This window comes from Hippocampus guttulatus, chromosome 13 (assembly GCF_054856545.1).
Source record: "Hippocampus guttulatus isolate MCC_2025c chromosome 13, RoL_Hgut_1.0, whole genome shotgun sequence".
Classification (NCBI taxonomy): domain Eukaryota; kingdom Metazoa; phylum Chordata; class Actinopteri; order Syngnathiformes; family Syngnathidae; genus Hippocampus; species Hippocampus guttulatus.
In genome coordinates this window covers 17,262,748-17,284,362 of record NC_141273.1, presented here as the reverse complement: position 1 = coordinate 17,284,362, position 21,615 = coordinate 17,262,748, and the positions used below count along the sequence as shown (strand labels likewise).

General features: G+C 45.1%; 3 protein-coding genes across 6 annotated transcripts; all 3 read left to right on the top strand.

Moving 5' to 3' along the window:
- The first annotated feature begins 640 nt into the window (after positions 1–640).
- On the top strand, positions 641–10,195 carry manba (mannosidase, beta A, lysosomal). The gene is made up of 17 exons (XM_086128077.1): positions 641–871; positions 1,253–1,347; positions 2,039–2,144; positions 2,220–2,393; positions 3,130–3,253; positions 4,257–4,426; positions 4,495–4,608; positions 5,108–5,259; positions 5,383–5,500; positions 5,580–5,666; positions 6,680–6,847; positions 7,030–7,248; positions 7,405–7,569; positions 8,467–8,611; positions 8,674–8,819; positions 9,071–9,331; positions 9,550–10,195. The coding sequence occupies exons 1-17, from the start codon at positions 677–679 to the stop codon at positions 9,778–9,780; spliced, it is 2,670 nt and encodes an 889-aa protein (XP_085984203.1). The 5' UTR covers positions 641–676; the 3' UTR covers positions 9,781–10,195.
- A 425-nt stretch (positions 10,196–10,620) lies between these two features.
- On the top strand, positions 10,621–16,548 carry slc39a8 (solute carrier family 39 member 8). 2 transcript variants are annotated; one of them, XM_086128200.1, is made up of 9 exons: positions 10,621–10,747; positions 10,841–11,095; positions 12,448–12,622; positions 13,461–13,630; positions 13,724–13,846; positions 14,111–14,275; positions 15,426–15,630; positions 15,818–16,002; positions 16,068–16,548. In XM_086128200.1, the coding sequence occupies exons 2-9, from the start codon at positions 10,868–10,870 to the stop codon at positions 16,212–16,214; spliced, it is 1,398 nt and encodes a 465-aa protein (XP_085984326.1). In that variant the 5' UTR covers positions 10,621–10,747; positions 10,841–10,867; the 3' UTR covers positions 16,215–16,548. The 2 variants fall into 2 exon arrangements, with proteins under 2 accessions (XP_085984326.1, XP_085984325.1); XM_086128199.1 differs by lacking the exon at positions 10,621–10,747 and having other exon boundaries at positions 10,756–11,095; positions 16,068–16,547.
- An 805-nt stretch (positions 16,549–17,353) lies between these two features.
- nat8 (N-acetyltransferase 8) lies at positions 17,354–20,511 on the top strand. 3 transcript variants are annotated; one of them, XR_015102725.1, is made up of 4 exons: positions 17,354–17,582; positions 18,635–18,923; positions 19,075–19,792; positions 19,893–20,511. XR_015102725.1 is itself a non-coding variant. In XM_086128216.1 (3 exons), exons 1-3 carry the CDS (start codon positions 17,580–17,582, stop codon positions 19,470–19,472), a joined length of 690 nt encoding a protein of 229 aa, XP_085984342.1. In that variant the 5' UTR covers positions 17,354–17,579; the 3' UTR covers positions 19,473–19,835. The 3 variants fall into 3 exon arrangements, 2 of the variants coding, with proteins under 2 accessions (XP_085984342.1, XP_085984344.1); XM_086128216.1 differs by lacking the exon at positions 19,893–20,511 and having other exon boundaries at positions 19,075–19,835; XM_086128218.1 differs by lacking the exons at positions 17,354–17,582; positions 19,893–20,511 and adding an exon at positions 17,641–17,854 and having other exon boundaries at positions 19,075–19,835.
- Positions 20,512–21,615: the final 1,104 nt, after the last annotated feature.

Below are 21,615 nucleotides of genomic sequence, written 5' to 3'. Positions count from 1 at the left end.
TTTAGTCATTTTTGTCAGGGATATTTTTTTCTTCATTTACCCTTGTTAATATTTTAGGACATTGTTTATATTTGTTTTTCTTGTCTGTCATATCTTCATTTATGGTATTTTCATTAGTTTTTAACCCAGCTTCTGTAAGTATTAGACATTTTGCAGTTTGAGATGCAGCCCGGTAGTCCAGTGGTTAGCACGTCGGCTTCACAGTGCAGAGGTACCGGGTTCGATTACAGCTCCGGCCTCCCTGTGTGCAGTTTGCATGTTCTCCCCGGGCCTGCGTGGGTTTTCTCCGGGTGCTCCGGATTCCTCCCACGTTCCAAAAACATGCGTGGCAGGCTGATTGAACGCTCTAAATTGTCCCTAGGTGTGAGTGTGAGCGATGGTTGTTCGTCTCTGTGTGCCCTGCGATTGGCTGGCAACCGATTCGGGCTGGTATAGGCTCCAGCGACCCTAGTGAGGATCAAGCGGTTCGGAAGATGAATGAATGCAATTTGAGATTTTAGTGTTGGACTGCACGTACGTCATAGTATTTGTTTTTGAGATGTGTATCAAATTGGCGCAGGTCCTCAGCCAATCACATTGCAGAGGGACGAGGCATACCGCGTGTAGAAATCAAAATCCGGTCACGTGACCAAAACCCGGAAGAAACTTGCCTTGAGAGCGATTTAACGGAGGAACGATGATTGTACGCGTTTTTTTCTTCTCGTTTTTATCGCTTGGACTTTTGGAGGTTTTGAGCCACGATGGTATCGGTTCTCTCGTCCAAAGTCTGGACGGTGAATGGAACTTATGGAACTCGAACAAGTCCTTTTTTCTGCCCGCCCGAGTGCCAGGATGCGTCCACACGGCACTGCAGCAGCGAGGCTTAATACAGGTCAGTTCGAAAAGAATCAAACCCAAAAGTCATACGTGTGTCTCATGGGACACATTTTGGTTAACGGTCAGAATGGAGCTCACGCGAGAAAACCCAACTCATTTCCATAACAGTACGTGAATTGTGTTACTCCCTTTTATTTATTCGAGCCTTTTTTTATGTTGCTATTTATTTCCTGTGTCACTCCTAAAATGACATTTATTTTTAATTCCTTCTATTTTGCCTTGTTTCTGGTGTAGTTTTCTATGCACCGCTTACTTGAATATTTTTTAATTTCAGTTTTTAGATTTCTTATTTTTAATTTAAAAATATCATTCTCAATATTATTTTGATCCCTAAAGGGGAAAAATGTGTCACCTGCGCCTTCGATGCATCTTGCAGGATCCTTACTTCCGGTTCAATGACCTTCTGTACGAGTGGATCTCTTTGGACAATTGGACGTACGCCACCACGTTTGCAGTGTCCAAAGAGCTGAGGTCTGCCGAGCCGAAAAGCACACAAGTCGATTATTATCGAAAAGAAAGAAAATACTGGGGAAAAAAATTCAAGATGTTATATGTAAAAGTACTCAAATATTAGACAATACTACAAATATTTTGAATGTATAATACAAATTTAAAATCGAAAATATCAGTCAAAGATAGAAAATATTAGCCAAAAATCATTCTGAAAGTACACTACGTCATAATATTATCAATATTTTTTTGAAATAATGTGACAATAATAGAAAATAATACACAGGTGTTAGACAAAAATACACAATTGGATAAATATTTTTTTAATGAAAAAAAACATACAAATTAGACCAAAAAAAAGCTAAATCTTTTAGAAAATAAATACATTGACTCAAAGACAAAAATATATTTCAAAATAAAGGAAATATTCGACTCAAAATCATACAAAAATGCAAAAATATTAAAATTTGGTTTTTAGAAGACACAAATATATAAGCTCACAATGCATACTTTGCTTGGATCAAGTGAACAAAATGGTTTAAAAAATGCAACACATGTGACATTTAAAAAAATGTAAAACACTGTTCTGAAACAACAACAATACAAAATAGTTTAGAAAAATATATTTATAAATATCAGACAAAATGTCAGACTGAATTTTTATTTTTTTTAATGGAGCCCTCACCTTCGTAAATGTGTCGTCACCCCTCAGGTCCAAGCGACAAGTCCTTCTGATTCTGGACGGCGTGGACACGGCTGCGTCGGTTTGGCTCAACGGCGCGTTGGTGGGCCGCACGGACAACATGTTCCGTTCATACGTGCGTTCACCTTAGCACTTCCCCAACCGTCGGTCCGTCCTTTGCGCAACTTGTCCCACGTCTTTTTCTATGCAGGTCTTTCCTGTCCGAGAGCTGCTGAAGGCTGAGGAGAACACGCTGCTGGTCCGCTTCCTGTCTTCCATCGTGTACGCCGCCCAGAGGAGGAACGCCCACGCCGCCTACGCGATTCCTCCCGAGTGTCCGCCCAGCATCCAGAAAGGACAGTGCCACGTCAATTTCATCAGGAAAGTGAGTCCTTCATTTGTATTTTGTTTGTTCTGTTCAGTTCGCTTTCGTATATTTTTGGACCATGTTTGTTAGTCTTTATTTTTATTTATTCATTTATTTATTTATTTATATCATATCATATATAGAGTCTTTGTCAAAAAAAGGCACACACTATTGTGTAATAAGTAAATTTCTGTACTGGCGCACCATATTTTTCGGACAATAAGGCATACTCAAAGACTCTCCATTTTCTCAACAATCCCCAGTGTTACAGCTTGAGCTGTCTTTTTTTCTTCTTTTTTTTTTTGTATTTTTTTTAAAGCATTTTCATTTTTATTTTGTTGTTCCCGAAAATTCTTTTTCATCATTGGTTTTAGTGGTGCGGACGGTCGTCTGTTGAATTGCGCTTTTTTGTGGCCGAAACCACAAAATAAAAATATCGGACTCCATCTTAATCAGTTCCAATTTGTCACCAATGCTAACTTTTCTCACCTCGCTTTTTTTTTTTTTTTTTTGTGAGGCGGGTGGGCAACTCACAATGTTTGTGGAAAAGGCATATTGGAGGTTTACTGAAGAGTTTAAGGGTTAAAATAAAAACTTCAATGCATTTCAGTTGGCGTCACTTATATGTGGATTTTTGCTATTTGCGGGCCAGCCGATCATATCACAAATTCAACTCCCAATTTCCCGGCACCACTCGAATCCAAGAAGAATGTTTTGTGAAGTGCTTTCTTTCCTGCGTGTGTTTGTGGCTCAGGCCCAGAGTTCATTCAGTTGGGACTGGGGTCCGTCCTTCCCCGGCGCCGCGCTGTGGAAAGGCGTCCGCCTTGAGGCCTATGACTCACTGCGACTGGTGCACTTGGCCGCTCTTCCTCTCTACGGTACGCCACCTCCCGTGCGCCTCGTTGTCTTCGTCACAAAAGCCTTTATACAGAATATGTATGCCATTTAGAAAATAATAATACAAATGCTACAAGAAAATATTGTTCAAAAAATACACGCATTTTGTCCAAAATTGCAACACTGCACCAGGCGTAAAATCTCAGGCAATTTTTAAAAGAATACGTTTGACGAAAAAAAGCCAATTTGGAAAAAATACAAAATAAAATGAGACAAACATTTTTTTTTTAATGACAAAAATCTTGGACAAATAAACACAACAATAATACCCCCAAACAAAACTTCTTCATAAACAAACTACAGAAAACCAAAATATGAGACAAAAATGACCAAAATACATGCATAAGAGTGTAAATTATCCAATAATGTTTAAAATGAAAAATATATCAAGATTTTGAGGGAAAATATATAAACCATAAATACCCAAATATTGCAACAAAAATTTAGATGAATAAAGAATATTAGACAACATACAACACAAACAGACCAAAAATGATCATTTTCTTTTTGTTTTTAAAAGAATCTAAAAAATATTTTGATAAAAATATTCTGTGAAATTCTAAAATTACACCAATGTTAAATTAAAAACAATATTACCAGAACTGTACAAATATTGGAAGAAGAAAGACGACCAAACTTTTCAGGACAAAAAAAAAACATTTGGGGAAAAAAAAACAAAATACAGAAATATTAGGATAAAATGTCAGACAATGTTTACCATTAAAATAGAAAAAATACATAAATACGAGACCAAAATAATTTTTGAAAAAAACAAACAAACAAACAAGAATATTAAATGGAAAAATATTCCAATAAAAATCTTGCCAGCAAATATTTTTAAAAATGTAATCGCAAATTTGGATAATCTTTTGGTGCCACACATGAAAGCCCCCAAAAGCAAACGGCAAATCCTCTGCCGCCGGCCATCCCAATTGAGCGCCGAAGAGATTTGAACGCTTTTCCCCCCCCCCCCCCCCGTGGCAGACGCCGGCCGCTCGTCATGGTCACTGCAGGTGGACGTGCTGGTGGACGCTCTTCAACCCACCTTGGCCCAAATAACTCTGGACTTGCCCGAACTGCTCTCCCGCATCGCCTTCCCGACAAACATTCGCCCGGGCGCCACCAAATACACCTTCACCCTCAGCGTCAACACGGTATACGTGCACGCGTACTTCCGTGCGTGCGGAAAGATGCTCGAAAGTGGTCGACGTTTTGTTTGCAGAGCGCCGACGTGAGGCTGTGGTGGCCCAAAGGTCTCGGCGAACAAACGTCCTACCGCCTGCTGCTCACGGCGCGCTCGCCGGACGGCGTGGCACTCCTCCAAGCGCACTCAAAGGTTAGGAGCTTGCTTCGCGTGCGGCTAATATATGAGATGAAAATTACACAAATTGTAATAGTGACAACCAAAAAAATATATCAGTCAAAAAAAAAATACTAACAGTGACAAAAAAAATCTGTAAAAAATGCAACAGGACAAAACATCAACTTCAAAAGAATCATTAGAGAAGTTACAGAAATATTTTTAAAGCATTTTTTTTCATACTTTTTTTGTTATTTCAAGATTTTGACAGGCTTAAAAAGGGTTCTTTAATTTCGTTATTTATTTTTTTCCTCCAGTGCTTTTCAGTCTATTAATTATATGTATACAGTATATAATTATAACTTTAAAAAAGGGGGGGAAATTGATTGATTGAAGAAGGTCGGGTGAGAGAAAATATCGCGACAAAAAAAAAAAAAGGCAAACATTTTTGATGGTCCCCGATTGCCTTCCTGCGGACAAATTGAACTAAAAGAAGATGACGAGTCTCGTTTCAAGCCCTCGCTGTGTGTTGCAGGTTTACTTCCGTCGCGTTGAGCTGGTCCAGGAGCCCGTCGCCAGCTCACCGGGTCTGAGTTTTTATTTCCGCATCAACGGGAAGCCGCTTTTCCTCAAAGGCTCAAACTGGATCCCGGCGCACTCTTTCCAAGACCAAGTCACGCCTCATGTGTAAGTCACAGGATTCTAACAGATCCTCCAGTCCCCCCCCCCCTAAAAAAAGAAATAAATAGAACCGAGACCGCAACCCGGGGAGCCGGAGGACCGAAAAGCTTTTTTTTGCCGACTTGTCAGCTTGGCGGATTTGTTGCGGTCGGCGGCGGACGCCAACATGAACGTCCTCCGGGTGTGGGGCGGCGGCGTTTACGAGCAAGACGCCTTCTACGACGCCTGCGATGACATGGGTCTCATGGTAAGCGAGCGCCGTCCAGAATTTGATTTTTTGCGCCGCGCCGCCCTTCTCATACTCGCCCTGTTCGTCTCCCTTTTAGGTGTGGCAGGATTTCATGTTCGCTTGCGCCATGTATCCCACCGAGGACGACTTCATACTCACCGTGAGGGAAGAGGTTTCCCAACAGGTCGGAAGAGATGCGACACGAGCTCATCCAAGTTTCATTATTAACAACCGCGGCGGTCACACGCAAAGCTGTTCCGAAAATTAGTCAAATCATTTCAGTTCAGAAAATAAATTACACGATTTGGTATTAGATATGGAATAGGTCAAATGAAGCAAACATGGTCAGAAAATCAAACAAGAATATTACAACAAAAATAATAAACATTCAAAAATAATGCAGCATACAATTAAAAAAAAAATGAAGTGGTACGCAAAACAAAATTATAATTACAGCTTTACAAAAAGATTCTAAAAAGAATACCAAGACAGAAAAGAAAAAAATATCCAGCAAAAAAATAAATAAAACAAAAATATTTGAAACAATTGTGAAAATGCGAAGAAGAAAATATTAGAAATGAATTTTGAAATATTTGACAGACTCATTCAGCAAATCGGATGAACAAGGCAAAGGTCCTGGAGGAAAAATACGTTTAAAACCATATTCGACCAAAAATATGAGGAAAGAAAATATCTGACTTGTGAAAAATTAGAACGAAATTGAAAATGATCCAACGGAAAACAAGCGATGCAAAACCATTGAAGGCAAATACAAACATATTAGACAAAGGTATTTGGAAAATATCATAAAATATGAATATACTAAAAATACCCCCAAAAAAATGAAGGCAAAATCAGTAAGAGGTGCATCACTATTTGAAACAAATGTAAAAAAAAAAAAAAAATTGGGACCGTCAAAACAGATTATACAAAGAACACAACATGCTATAGGAACTATGCACAAATATTAGACCCGAAGATACAAATTTTTTCAGAACAATAAACAAAATAGAAACACAAGAATATATAAAAACAGACCCAAAAAACTACACAAATACTCCCCCAAAATTCGAAATTCTTCAACTTGTTTCCTAAAAAATTTGTTCTTAGATTCTTGAAGCCTTCAAATATGACTTGTCCAACAAAGGTCGAGTCGTGTGGGAATTTGTTATCTTTCAATTCTTTTCTTCACCCGAGGTCTGGCGTCTGAAGTCCCACCCGTCCGTCATCGTGTGGAGCGCAAACAACGAGAACGAAGCGGCGCTGGCCACCGACTGGTTCCGCATCCCCGACCGGCAGCGGCCCGTCTACCTCAAAGACTACGTGGCGCTCTACGTGGACAACGTCATGGCCATCGTGAAACAGGTCGGCGTCGTATCCCTTCAGACGCGTGCGGCGGCCGCGGACTTTCGTAGCATCCGCAGACGAATCAGCTGTCCATCATTTTGTCGTATCATTTCAACAACCGCGTAGAGCGACCGGCTCTCAACTAAAACAAACTTGGCCTCGACCTTTGCGTTCTAACGGGGCGCCTACGCGTCCCTCAGGAAGATCCCAGTCGGCCGTTCCTGGTCTCCAGTCCGACAAACGGCGCCGAGTCGGAGCGGGAGGGCTACGTGGCGAGCGATCCGTACGACCCGCGCTACGGCGACACGCACTTCTACAGCTACTCGGCCGACTGCTGGGACTGGCGCGCCTTCCCCCGAACGCGCTTCGCCTCCGAGTACGGCTTCCAGTCGTGGCCGTCGCTCTCCACGCTGCGGCCGGTGAGTCTCGGCTCGCGCTTTCATCGGCCGGTCGGAGCCGAGACCTCAAACTCGGTTAAAGCAACGGTTCTTTCACGAATTGAACTTTGTTGAACACCAGCATATGAAAGTACATTTTTAATGGGATGGTTGGGGGCGGGGACAAATACGTTGCAGGTGTCTGTTGCGGAGGATTGGAACTTGAGCAGCCGCTTCGCAGGACACCGCCAGCACCATCAGGACGGAAACGAGCAGATGTTGAAGCAGGCGTCGGTTCACTTCCGCCTGCCCAACTCCAGCGACCCCCTGACCCACTTCACGCACACGCTCTACCTCACCCAGGTCATACGCCACCACCGCCGCCACCTCCACCTCCTTTGGAAACATTTGTCCCATGAAAAATACTGTCCTTTTTTTTTTTGGGTGGGGGGGTGGGGCAAAAACATGATTTTTTTTTTTCCCCCCTCCAGATGAAAATGTTGGACGAAAATGAAGGCCCACATGCAGCAGACTGTCGTCAGTCATGCTTATCGAATTCCACATACTTTCTAAATACGTCTTTATTAACACGAGACGTTTTAAATCAACAGTTTGCATATTTGTCTTATTTTCATTTTTACCCTAAAACAAAAAAACATTTTTCAATTTAAACTTGAATGACTCTGTCAATCTTAAAATCTTTCAAATGTATTTTACTCATTTTGTATTTCAAAATATTTTGTGTTTTTATGTGTCCACATTATTTGGCTTTTTTTCCCATGACTTATTTGTACACTACCAATGGAATTGCTTGTCCAAATATTTTAATACTTTTAATCATCTTTGCATTTTATTTCTTTTTTTTTTTGATATCTTACCTTTAATCAAATCCTTTCATACAAATCAAAGCTTTGAATATTTTGAATTTCATTATTTTGAACTTTTTAAAATTAAATTAACATTTTACATTTTCCTGGGGGGGGGGGGGGGTTCCCTTCGGTTAAAATGTCTCATTTGATATACCGGTAGATCCAATTTTGGAATGTTTCCATTTTTTAGGGACAATTTAAACACTCGTTAACATTTACACACTTTATTCTTTCCATTTCATTTTCCTAAAAAAAATTCATCCATCCATCCCTCCAAATTGTCAATCTTGTTCTTGCATGACTTGTTTACGGAAAAAAAAAAATCGTCTCTTACGCCGACTTCCAAAACTTTTTGGAGGCGGACCGTAAGGGTTTGCGTTTTTCTTTTCAGGTGATGCAAGCTCAGTGCGTGAAGACACAGACGGAATTTTACCGCCGTAGCCGCAGCGAGCTGATAGGAGGCCTCGGCAACACCATGGGCGCCCTCTACTGGCAACTCAACGACATTTGGCAGGCGCCCTCCTGGTCGTCCATTGGTAAGTCGGCCCGCGGCGAACGCTTGCCGTCGCGTCCGCCGTCACTTCCTGTTCCCCGGCAGAGTTCGGCGGCAAGTGGAAGATGTTGCATTATTTGGCCGCCGACTTCTTCGCCGACGTCCTCCCCGTCGCCTTCGAGGATGACGACGACACGCTGCTCATCTACGCCGTTTCCGACCTGAGCCAAGACCTCAAGCTCAGAGCCGTGGTAGGGCCCGTCATCATTAATAGGACATTTTAACTGAAGTCATAAAATACAAGTTGTTGTGTTAATGTTTTTGTTTTATGCATATTTAAAAAAAAAACACATACTAAAGCCAATGAAAACTCAACTAAAATGAAGCATTAAAAAAAAAGAAGCAATATGCTCTAAAAACTAAGCAAAACTGAAAACAAAAAAATAATGCAAAGTAACGAGAACAAAAAATCCCCAACTGTTATAATCTTGCTGTCCACCAGGTGTCAGTCTACACATGGAGCACCCCTGACCCGCTTTGCACAAAGAAGTCCGACCTCGTGGCGGTTCCGGGAGGAAGCGCCGTTCCGGTTTTCAATTGGCCCGTCGCCGCCCTACTGGCTGGATGCGGACGCTGCAGCCGCCGCAGCTGCCTGCTGGCCTTCCGCCTGGAGGAGGCCGGCGGTGACCAACGCGGCCCCGCAAACCACCACTTCCTGTGCTCACCCAAAGACGCCCTGGGGCTAAAGCCGCCCAACATCACGGTGAGACACTTGGCTTCGGGAATTTCCTGCCTGAAGACATTTGCAGCGTTTGGAATTCTATCATGGCGACACCCTAGAAATCGAGAATTCTTTCTCTTTGTTTTGATTTGTGCATTTTACTTTCACGGCACTTTGTATGCAGCTGTGGAGGTTTTGAAAATGCTCCATAAATCAAGTCGAGTTGAGTTGCAAACACTGCCAGATGTCTCCCCCTGCAGGCCAAAGTGCGCCAGGATGAGACGGGATTTGTGGTGGACCTCCAGTCGTCGGCCGTGGCTCCTTTCGTGTGGCTGGATGCGGGCGACATTCCCGGGCGCTTCGACGACAACGGCTTCTTAATGCTGTCCAGGAACAGGACGGTGGCATTCCGCGCCGGGAAACCCACCAGCGTTACGGAACTCTCCCGAGCGCTCCGCATCACCTCGTTGAGCGACCTCTACTCGCCTTAAATCGCCTTCAACCTTGGTGCCACGCTCGATTACGCTGCTTGTAAGTTCAGCGGGAGAGGAACTCTGATTGTTCCCATCTCAGAACATCCAAGATGTTAAGTTATTTATATTTGAGTGTAAATGTCAAACATTCAAATGAGGAAATTTAGATTTGTTGTCAACATTTTCATGACAAATGTGTATCAGTGTTGGTCATAACAATGGCTGCCCTGAGGAAATTCTTGGCTTGAGGTTTTGATGCTCACAGACATTATCATCAAACAAAAACAAAGAATTACTGCAGCTTACTGAGCAGTTCTGACCGTGTGATTGTGCATATGGACGTATTGTACTGCCCCCTAGTGGGGGTCACGGAGAACTCGCAATGATGCAGGAAATCACGAGCCATGAAATAAATGATTGTTTCAATGTACAATACTGTAGAGTGTTAATTTTTTTAGGGATAAACACATGACGAAAAATGCTGTTAAGTGTTTTAATTGTATGTCCTTTCCATGGGGAAAGGCGTTTTGAGATGCGAGGAGAAATGTGACGGAACGTGTTCAACTTGTATCGAGTAGCATCTGTGACCCGCATACTCGGGTGTCAATTATACGCAGATTTTGCTAGTCCGGGGTTGGGCCGGTCCCTAACCGGTGGGCTTTATTGTTTTGATTTCGATTCTCCGTCGAGAAGATCTTCGGGTTTCCCAGTGCGCATGCGCCATTTTCCCACCAGGGGAGCCAACGAGCTCACTGCCGAACTTTAGTTTACCTCGCCCCCCCCCCCCCCCCCCCCGTCAAACCTTGCGATGTGACAACATGACCCCCAGCCACCCCCCCCCCCCTCCCGCTCTCCTCTCCTCTCCTTCCCTGCTGCACGTGCGTGTTTGTTTGCGCGTGCGCGTGTCGGATGTTCAAACTGGCGGCCGGGGAGCTCGAAGGAAAGCATATTTGGAACTCGTGCACGCGGTCGCGTGTGCGCGCCGGTGAGCTTTGAACCAAACACCGATTACCGCCCGCATGAATTCGTGCTGGAGGAGTTAAAAACTTTCTTGGGGGCCTCGGGGGTCTTCTTATAGCAGGACTGCGTGTGAAGCGAGCGAGACATGGCTGCGCTTCTTCTGCGACTTTTGGGGGTCGCGCTCCTCACGGATGGGACCCGCGGCCGGGAGGCTTTCGCGGGAGGGGCCAGAGAGTTCCTGCGGGACGTCGTGCGCTTCTTCGGCCACAACGTGTCCATTCCCACGCGCAACCTGGAGGAGCTGCTACACATCGTCGCCGCCCGCCGGCACCACGCCGTCACCCACGACGACAACCCGCTCCACGGACGCGAGGTAACGCGCTGGAGTCACACACGCACGCGGCGGACAATTCCAATTTCCTTTGGTCCACGTTTTTTTTTTTACATTGTTCCTAATATTTTGGGTCACGGCTCAAAACATCAGGAACAGCGCCCACAGTGTGAACACGTGAAGTCTTTTGTCAATCATTGTGATTGAATGAGAGTACCAAATGAAATGGCCAGCCAGCGTTTGTCTTGATATGCTCACATTCATTTGTGGAGTCGGTTAACGACGATCAGCTAATAAGTCCAAACCCAATTCCAATGAAGTTGTGTTAAACCTCAATCGAAACAGAATACAATGATGTGCAACTCATGTTTCGTTGAATATACCACAAAGACAAGATATTTCACGTTCAAACCGATCAACTTTATTGTTTTTCGCAAATTATCACAAACTTAGAATTTTAAGGCTACAACCCATTCCAAAAAGGCTGGTCCAAGGTCATGTTTACCTCTGGCCTCCATGACCTTTTCACAAGATGCAATCAAGGTTTGGGAAGTGAGGACGCGAACTGTTGAAGCTTCGGGCGGTGGAATTCTTTCTCATTCTGGCTTTGATGTACAGCTTCAGCCATTTCACATTCTCAATGGAGGAACAGGTCTGGACTGCAGGCAGGCCAGTCTAGCGCCTGCGCTCTTTTACTCTGTTGCCACGCTGTTGTAACACGTACAGAATGTCATTTGGCATTGTCTTGCTGTGTGTGTGCGTGTGCGTGTGTATATGCTGACACATGAATTAGATGATTTCTGAATGATACAAAATTGTACATCAGCCTACTGGAGTCAGACAAAGATATACATTTATAAAATTAAGAAAAATGAATATGCTGTTCTGCTTTTAAAAATATTTACTTCACGTATTGTGAAATACTTTTAAAGATTTAGAGGCAACATATCATGACATTTTATAATGCAAACATAGCATATGTGAATGAATAACATTTGTCGTCATATTCACCGACGCTAAGAAAATGACAAACTACCGTCCTATGTGACTTGACACTTTTCGAAAAGGTTATGATATGCAAATAATAAGCTCAAAAAAGAGACCTAAAATAAACTTTCAGGTCTTAAACATCTCCTAAGCTTTGTTCCTCCGCCAGTTGTTGTGGAAGTGCTACATAAATTAATGAATTGTGTTTATAACTCTGTTAACCAAAATATTATATATACTGTATATATTTCTTTTTTTACATATATCTCCAGTGTTTATTTGGTTTTTTTTTCTTTTTGAATGTGCTCCTTTAAATATATAAACAACTGCATCGTCGTGTTCTCATTTTGCTCCAATCATGTGTCGCCAATCCGTTTCTAACGCCGCGTCTCTTGCGCGGCTTTTAGTGCCTGTCGGCCCAGCAGATCTTGGCCCACTTTGGCTTCCCCAACGTCAGCCGGCTGGGCGCCGGACATCTGGAGGCCATTTGTCCCGCCGTGTTGACCCAGGTGCTGGTGCCCTCCTGCCCCTACACCGCCCCCGAGATCACCACCCCGACGCCGCCCACACTCGACTACTCGGGTCAGTCCCAAACGAAACGAAGCCACAGATGCGCATTTCATACGCTGAGCGTGAATCGTAGAATGGACGAGTTAGGAACTCGACTGTCAACAAACAAGGTTAAAAAAAAAAATAAAATCAAATCAACACACATTTTCAAGGGTGCAAAAGGAAAAAAATGTGTCGCGGAATGACTTGCTGAGGTTCTGACCTTGCTCTCACATGCTGCTTTTTGTGCGTGTGTGAGAGAATGTTGTTGGGGGGGGGGGGGGACAATATTTCCTCCACCAGAGCTTTGTCGAAAAAGCATGTGTCTGCCCCATTTAGGATTTATCAGCCGTGTGTTATCAGCTAGTAATTAGTAACACAGCGCTCTGTCAAATGTACTTAATACTCACGTTGCACATTTCAATGGCGTCACTTGTGCGTTTGGGGGTGTATGGAGCAGGGACGTGCGGTCAAGGGGAGGCAGGTGAGGCAGAGCCTCACCTCTGAATGCGCATTGCATTGCGCAATCGTCACAAAACTGGGTCGATACATGCAACTGGCTCGCGCTGCTTGCCGTACAACTGCACGTCGCAAATATAACGTTTAGCCAATTGACTAAGCTAGCCTTTTTTGCTTGATATATTTGTAAATGTGACACTAAAGGAGTCAGTGCCTCACCAACCATGAACCTCACCTCACGCCACCGGTATGGAGATACTTACATATTCCTTCTGTTTGATGAAATGAGATGAACCTCAAAATTTTTGTCAAGTAAACATGTTACAAGTGTCGTCATAGGGGGGGGGGGGGAAATGTGTCTGCATATAACACGTGTGTAAAGTGGTGTGATTTTTTTTGGGGGGGGGTGCAGTTTGGGGTTGGGGCTTCTTGTCGGTGACGGTGATCAACCTGGCGGCGCTGCTGGGCCTGCTGCTCATCCCGCTCACGAGCAAGTCGTACTTCCCCAAAGTGCTGACCTACTTCATCGGCCTGGCCATCGGCACGCTCTTCTCCAACGCCGTGCTGCAGCTCATCCCGGAGGTGAGGCGCCGCCTTGCTGGGCTCGCGAGCTCATTTCCCAAATTGATTTCTCCGGTTTTTGATCGACTCCTTGCCGTTTTCGTCGCCGTCCAGGCGTTAGGCTTCGACCCGAAAGCGGACGACTACGTGTCCAACGCCGTCGGCATCTTTGGAGGCTTTTACCTTCTCTTCCTGGTGGAGAGGCTCCTCACGATGGCGCTGCGCGTCGAACACCAGGTCAGACTTTTCGCACGCCTCCGAGGGTGTGTACGAGAATCACGTCTTTCCTTGAGTCCGTTTTTATTCCCGTTCTAATTTTTCTTCTTCTTTTGTCGTTTATTAATTTCGTCTACCGGCTTTTGTTCTTCCATCAAGCCACCTTTCCTTCTTTTTTTCCATTCTTGCTCTTTCACCTTTGTCCTCTCGTTTCGTGCGTGTTTTGTTTTGGGTTTTATTTTTGTACCAATCGAGTCACTTTTGTTCTCTCCGTCTGGTTATCAGCACGGCCTGTCGCACTTCGCCCCGGCCGATGACTCGCTGCCGAACGGCGACGCCGGCTCGAAGAAGGATTCCAGCCTGGTTTTGACGAGCATCAGCACTATCAGCACGGCCGAGCGCGGCAGCGTCAGCTCCGAGCACACCAACGCCAACATCGTACCCGAGCAGGTCAGAAACACTGCAAATGTTGGGCCGCGCTTTGCCAAGTAAATAGACTTCAGCACTCATGACCCGACCTGGCCTAAAAGCTTAGCATAGTGTCACGTCAACATACTGAACAGCCTGAACATTAAAATCTAGTCCCTGGGTTTTCTCCGGGTACTCCGGGTTCCTCCCACATTCCAAAAACACGATGAATAAAACGGAAGTAATGCAAGTTATTTGTTATTTCTCTGCGGCCCGGTACCAAATGAGCCACGGACCGGTGCCGGTCCGCAGCCCGGGGGTTGGGGACCACTGCTCTAGAGTACTTTGTGACACGCTTGATGTTGTCACGTGTGACGACGAGGATCTGAAGTGGTGAAGCTTTGCACTTTGTCCCGCGCCTTGTAACTAATCACCTTAATGAGTGCTGTTGATCTTATCAAGGATAGAGTGAGTCGCCGTTATTTGCTGTATGTGGTTGTCGGCGGTCGTTATCGCCGGCCACGCGTTGGACAAGTGACATCATCAAAATAAGCCGCTCGACGTGGCGTCGCGGTTAACGTTTAACGAGCCGGCAAACAAAAGCAGAGCAAACAAAAGCGGAAGGGGAAAGGGCCCCCCCCCCCCCCGCCCCCCAACTCCTGCTCAATGGCGAGCTTGTCCAGCCCTAGCACAAAAGACGCCTTGTGCCCGACTCAAAGAAAAGAGCAACGGGCAGCCATTTTGCCATGGTGAGGCTGACGTGCCTCCGTTCTCACCTTGACATCAACGTTCTCCCTCCTCGACGGCGCGCGACGACCACTTGTCCTCAAACGTTCACTTCGACGACACTCATTTGCTCAGCTTTGGCCTAGAAAGTTCGCCATTTCTAAAACTTGATGCAGAGTTCAAATTACTGTTCAAAATGAAACGTAAGCATCGGACAACAGCAGTGACGGAAAAACTCCACAAATGACTGTATTTTGAACTAAAATACAAAAAAATACAACACGGCGGTCGACTGGTTAGCATGTCGGCGTCACAGTGCGGCGGTCTCGGTTTCTAATCCGTCGCCGGATAATGGATGAAATTAACAAGGCAAATGAAATTTGAAAAAAAATAGCCAGTAAATACTGCAAAATTAAGGTCTACCAAAAGAAAGCCATGACCAAAACATTTTCCCCCTCCGCCATAGTCGCAGGCGTCGAGCCGGACATGCCGCTGCCTGAGCGGCCAGCGGCTGTCCAGCGTCAAGACGGTGGCGTGGATGATCACGCTGAGCGACGCGCTGCACAACTTCATCGACGGCCTGGCCATCGGCGCCTCCTTCACCGTCTCCACACTGGCCGGCTTCAGCACGTCCACCGCCATTGTCTGCGAGGAGTTCCCCCACGAGCTCGGTATCTCATTGTCGTTTTTATGGATGACATTTGCGGCGACAGAACCCGAGTTGAAAAGCAGGACTTATTTTGAGCGCTTGATCTTTGACTGTCATCTAATGGCAGCTTGTGAGATTGCGTCTGGTGGGAAAGCAATTCTTGCTATCGTGATGATGATGATGATGCCGATGTGGGATTTGGCCTCCAGGCGATTTTGTGATCCTGCTGAACTCGGGCATGAGCGTCCCCCAGGCCATCTTCTTCAACCTGCTGTCGGCGCTGGCGTGCTACGTGGGCCTGGTGTTTGGCATCGTGCTGGGCAGCAACTTTGCACCCAACGCCATCTTCGCCATCGCCGGTGGCATGTTCCTCTACATCGCGCTAGCTGATATGGTACGCTATTCATTTCTATATATATCTCTCTTGTCAATAATAACTCGATCCTTTCCACGACGCAGTTTCCGGAGATGGACGCCATCGCCCGGGAACAGAAGCGCACCTCGTCCAAGGTGGTCTTCTTCCTGATCCAAAACGCCGGGCTGCTGACGGGCTTCGCCATCATCCTGCTCATCACCATGTTCGCCCGGGATATCAATCTGGGATGAGCGCCGGGAAGGAAAGAAAACAAAACAAAACAAAAAAATTCCTCGCCTTCATTTTGGAGCAGGACGATTCTAAAATGTTTTGTCCAAACGAAACCAAAGGAATTTTCCACACAAGATCAATTCATTTCGTTCATGAAATCTACTTTGATTTCCCCCAAGAGAGACAGTGAACTTTTTTTTCTTCCTTGAAATAATGTAAGATGTGGTTGGTGCTGGACTGTACTGTACTATTTTTACCTTGGATTTTATTAGCAAAGTCTTTGCTTTGTTGTATAATACAGCTTCATTTTGGGAACGTTAATTAAATGACGTCGACTTTTATTTCGGGGGGTTTATATCGCTTTGCTCAGGTTTAGACTAATAAAGGTTTTCTTATCTTATCAGATTATACTGAAATAAAATGTGGATCTATGAATCGGACTTTGATGCGAAAAAGTCCATTTAAAATATTGTACATACAAACTTATCATTTTAATCATACATGATTAAGATGAAAAAAAATTACAAATGGTATTTAAGCACAACGGGGGGGGGGCGTGGGGGGGGCTCAGTCTTTCCTCATAGACGGTCATTATTTTGGGAGGAACAATTTAATGTTCCAATCTTATGCAAATGTTACATCAAAACAGTTTGTAATACCAGAGTCAATTCATATTCTAGAATCTTGAAATGTAAAATATTTTGATAAAAAACACGAATCAGCACAATAAGTAAAATAAATTATTGGATAATTGCTGTCAGTGCACACACACACAAAAAAAGATGTATGTCGTAATTTGGTTTTGGAGACGATTCTAGAATTATGCTTATTGAACAGCGATGGCTGTTTGAAAGTGCTCTATAAATACAGTTGACTTATTGCCTTCATTTGGACTGCAAATATTTACCACATCAGTTTACATTTTTACAAAAACAAAAACAGGGTTTAGGCTGTAAACCATCCATCCATTTCCCAAACCGCTTGATCCTCACTAGGGTCGGGGGGGGGGGGGGGGGGTGCTGGAGCCCAGCCATCTTCGGGTAGTGGGCGGGGGACACCCTGAATCGGTTGCCAGCCAATCGCAGGGCACACAGAAACGAACAACCATGCGCGCGCGCACACTCACGCCTAGGGAAAATTTAGTGCGTTCAATCAGCCTGCCACGCATGTTTTTGGAATGTGGGAGGAAAACGGAGCACCCAGAGAAAACCCACGCAGGACCGGGGAGAACATGCAAACTCCACACAGGGAGGCCGGAGCTGGAATTGAACCCGGTACCTCTGCACTGTGAAATTGATGTGCTAACCACTGGACTACCGGGCCACCCGGCCGTACACCCTGTTTTTGTTTTTTTGTTCCCAAGGTGCATTCAAATCCCGTTCTGAATGGTGAGGTATCATAAAAAATGCATACGCTCAACAACAACAAAACCAAGTCATGTAATTTTCCTCGTATCGATCAACAGGCGTGTCGTTTGCATTCTCAACACTTTTGAGACAACATTGCGTGTTTAATGTCAAGAAGTATGTTTTTGTAACTCGTTTTTCGTATATTATTGTCTACCTTGAATGCGTCACAGTTTACGATGAGCTGACTGTGTGCCTTTAGCTTGACCGTTACGTTTGTGCTGCAATTTAACGCACGTCTTCCACACGGACAGGTATGACGAGATGCCCCCCCCCCCCCTAAACGCTTTTAGTCTGGACGCAGTGCAATCATTTCGCATGAAACGAAATGTTAGTGTTGGTTGGCTAGCACACTACCGAGCGAGCTAGCCGACCGCCGGCTAATCCCCGAGTGAAGAGCGTCATTTTATGTTCAAGAAGTTTCGCGAGCAGTTTCGAATTAATTCATTTGTCTTGTGGAATTGGGTGCTTTGATTAAAATGTATAAATATCACGTGGACTAATGAACATTGCCTGGTTTATTTTCACTTTTTTTCACTGCATTGATTTGAAGTCGGAGTATTTCGGTCGTCGAACCCAATTGTAATCGAGTTGAGGCAGGAGGGAAGGATCGTTGTTGTCTTTTGCCTTCAGGGCTAGGCGGTGTACTTAAAACAGCATTCAACAAATTTAGAGAGCTAAATTTGATCGCTCCTCATACCAAACGTGCTTTGAAAGCGTGACAATATATATGGAAATGTATAATAATAATCCCCCGCATGTTTGTGGTTCACTCTTCATATACATAGACATGATGCATCTTGCCTTAGAGACAACCTTTGCTTGTAAAGGGAGGTGCTCAGTTCCGCCTGGGTTGTGGAGTGCAGTTCAGGAGAGTCTTTGCTGCGTGTGCAATTCCGTTGCATTTTTTCCCCCCGAAAATCATTTGCAAGCCATTTATTTTAAATTTGTACAATTAAACTATTGTGGGTATCACAGTTTGGGCCATGTTAATGATGAAACTCACATCTCATTTGCCTCCTCTCCTCTTGTAGCCGAGTGTCACCATGTCCGGCGTAAAGATCCGCGAGTACCGCGACGGCGACTTCTCTACGGTGCGGGAGGTTTTCTCGCTGGGCATGAGCGAGCACGTGCCGGCGTCCTTCGTGCATTTCCTCAAGCAACCGCAGTGTCAGATGCTGCTCATGTCCATCTTCTGTGCGCTGCTAGCTAGCTCCAAGTCCTTCCTGCTGCCCGTTCTCGCCATCACGCTGCTGCTGGCCATCGTCCGCCAACTTGTGGTCTACAATTTCAACAACTACATCGAGCAGTGCTGCAGCACAGGTGTCAAACTTGATGCTTGCCACCCATGAGTTTTTGTTTGTCCAAACCTTGTCATAAAATCGACCACGCAGCCAATGCCCGTTTATCGTGTGGCCAAAGCGGGTAACAAAGAAGGAAGCGACGCATTGACTTGACTTCTCCTGTTCCACAGATCTCAACAGCATCAGCGAGACCTACATGGCCGCCCGGGACGCCTGCTTCTGGGTGGCCGAAAACGAGGGCCGCGTGGTGGGCATGGTGGCCTGCCTCCCCAAGGACGGCGTCCCCGACTGTCTGGAGCTGAAGCGTTTGTCGGTACTACGCAGCCATCGCGGCAGGGGCGTGGCCAAAAAGCTGTGCCAGGTGGTGACGGACTTCACGCGCGAGCGAGGCTACGCCGGCGTGGTCCTCCACACTTCGGTGGTGCAGACGGACGCGCGGAAGCTGTACGCGGCCATGGGGTTCCGCAAGCTGCGAGAGTTCCCGGAGGGCAATCTCGCCGCCAAGCTCATAAACTTCTCGCTCTTTGAGTACAGACTGGATCTGCACAAAGACCACGCGGCAGAGTGAGTCTGCGGACATTCCGTGACTACGTCCGTTGCGAAAGCGCTCTTTGAGCAGGTGGCCCCCGCGCAACCCAGATGTGAAGCGGGACACGGTGTGCAATGGGCAATCGTTTTCCTTGTGCTAAAAATGGTATTGTTTGTGGTTCACTCTTCATATACATAGACATGATGCATCTTGCCTTAGAGACAACCTTTGCTTGTAAAGGGAGGAGCTCAGTTCCGCCTGGGTTGTGGAGTGCAGTTCAGGAGAGTCTTTGCTGCGTGTGCAATTCCGTTGCATTTTTTTCCCCCCCGAAAATCATTTGCAAGCCATCTATTTTGAAGGTAAATTTTAAATTTGTACAATTAAACTATTGTGGGTATCACAGTTTGGGCCATGTTAATGATGAAACTCGCATCTCATTTGCCTCCTCTCCTCTTGTAGCCGAGTGTCACTATGTCCGGCGTGAAGATCCGCGAGTACCGCGACGGCGACTTCTCTACGTTGCGGGAGATTTTCTCGCTGGGCACGAGCGAGCGCGTGTCGGCGTCCTTCGTGCAGTTCCTCAAGCAACCGCAGTGTCAGATCCTCTTTTCTTCGATCAGGAGCCAGATGTAGCCATCTTTTGATTGTGACATCAATTTCCTGGTCTGAGGCCCAAGATGTTAGGCTGTTAGGTCTCACAGCGGCTGTAAGAACTGTAAGAAAACAAGAATGGACAGTGTGTTAGGAAAACAAACATTTGTACATGTCAGGAACAATGAATGGTCAGTAAAACCATGAAAACCTGAAATTTCTTATCATAATAATAATACATCTCATTTAGAAGCGTCTTTCAAGACACTCAAGGACACTTTACAACCAAAACTAAACTAGGTGTGGAATATTTGCCACCAAAAACTAAACGTGAATAACTTTTAAATAGTTTATACTGAATTTGAATTACGTGAACTCGGATTTGTATATTTTACTCTGAATCATATTGAATAACTTGAAACGATAGACTTTTTTTCTTTGAAATTGTATTTGATCCTCATTGAAAATTAAATTCTGTTTATTTTCATATTCATCCATCCATTCATTTTCCGAACCGCTTGATCCTCACTAGGGTCGCGGGGGGCGCCGGAGCCTATCCCAGCCGTCTTCGGGCAGTAGGCGGGGGACACCCTGAATCAGTTGCCAGCCAATCGCAGGGCACAAAGAGACGAACAACCATCCACGCCCACACTCACACCTACCGACAATTTAGAGCGTCCAATCAGCCTGCCATGCATGTTTTTTGGAATGTGGGAGGAAACCGGAGCACCCGGAGAAAACCCACGCAGGCCCGGGGAGAACATGCAAACTCCACACAGGGAGGCCGGAGCTGGAATCGAACCCGGTACCTCTGCACTGTGAAGCCGACGTGCTAACCACTGGACTACCGGGCCGCCCCTATTTTCATATTCAGTTTTACAAATACAAAACGACGTTTTTTTCAACGTCAGATTTTGTTTTTGAGGGACTAAGTTTTAAATTAACTTTATGGTCAAGTATGAAGTATCCGGTTTGTATTGCAGCAAACGGAATCAAAATTAATTTCAGTGCAGAAAGGGTTCTTTTTGGCCGCACCTCTGAACTGTTCAATCACCTACATTTTCACAAGTGATGTGTCGGTCGCGAACGAGCCGGTACAAAGAGCTCTTTGTAGAGTCTTCAAGAGCTCTTTGAAGTGAACGATGAGCCGTTTTTCGCCGAAAAAAACGACCATGTATCGTAAGGCGTTTTTAGCCAAAAAAAACTACTCTGTAGAGTAATGCGTTTTTACATGAAAAAAAAGACCCCACAAGAACATTTTTAGCCGAAAAAAACGACCATGGATAGTAACGCGTTTTTAGCCGGAAAAAAATCCGACCACGTATAGTCAGGTGTTTTTAGCCGAAAAAAAAGACCATGTATTGTAAGGCGTTTTTACGTTTCGGCTAAAAACGTCATACTACATGGTCGTTTTTTTCGGCTAAAAACGCCTTATGATACATGGTTGGTTTTTTTCGGCTAAAAACGCCTTATGATACATGGTTGTTTTTCTTCGGCTAAAAACGCCATACTATACATCACTGGTGTCAAACTCATTTCACATGGTGGGCCACATACGGCCTTCGATAGATGTCAAGTGGGCTGGACCATT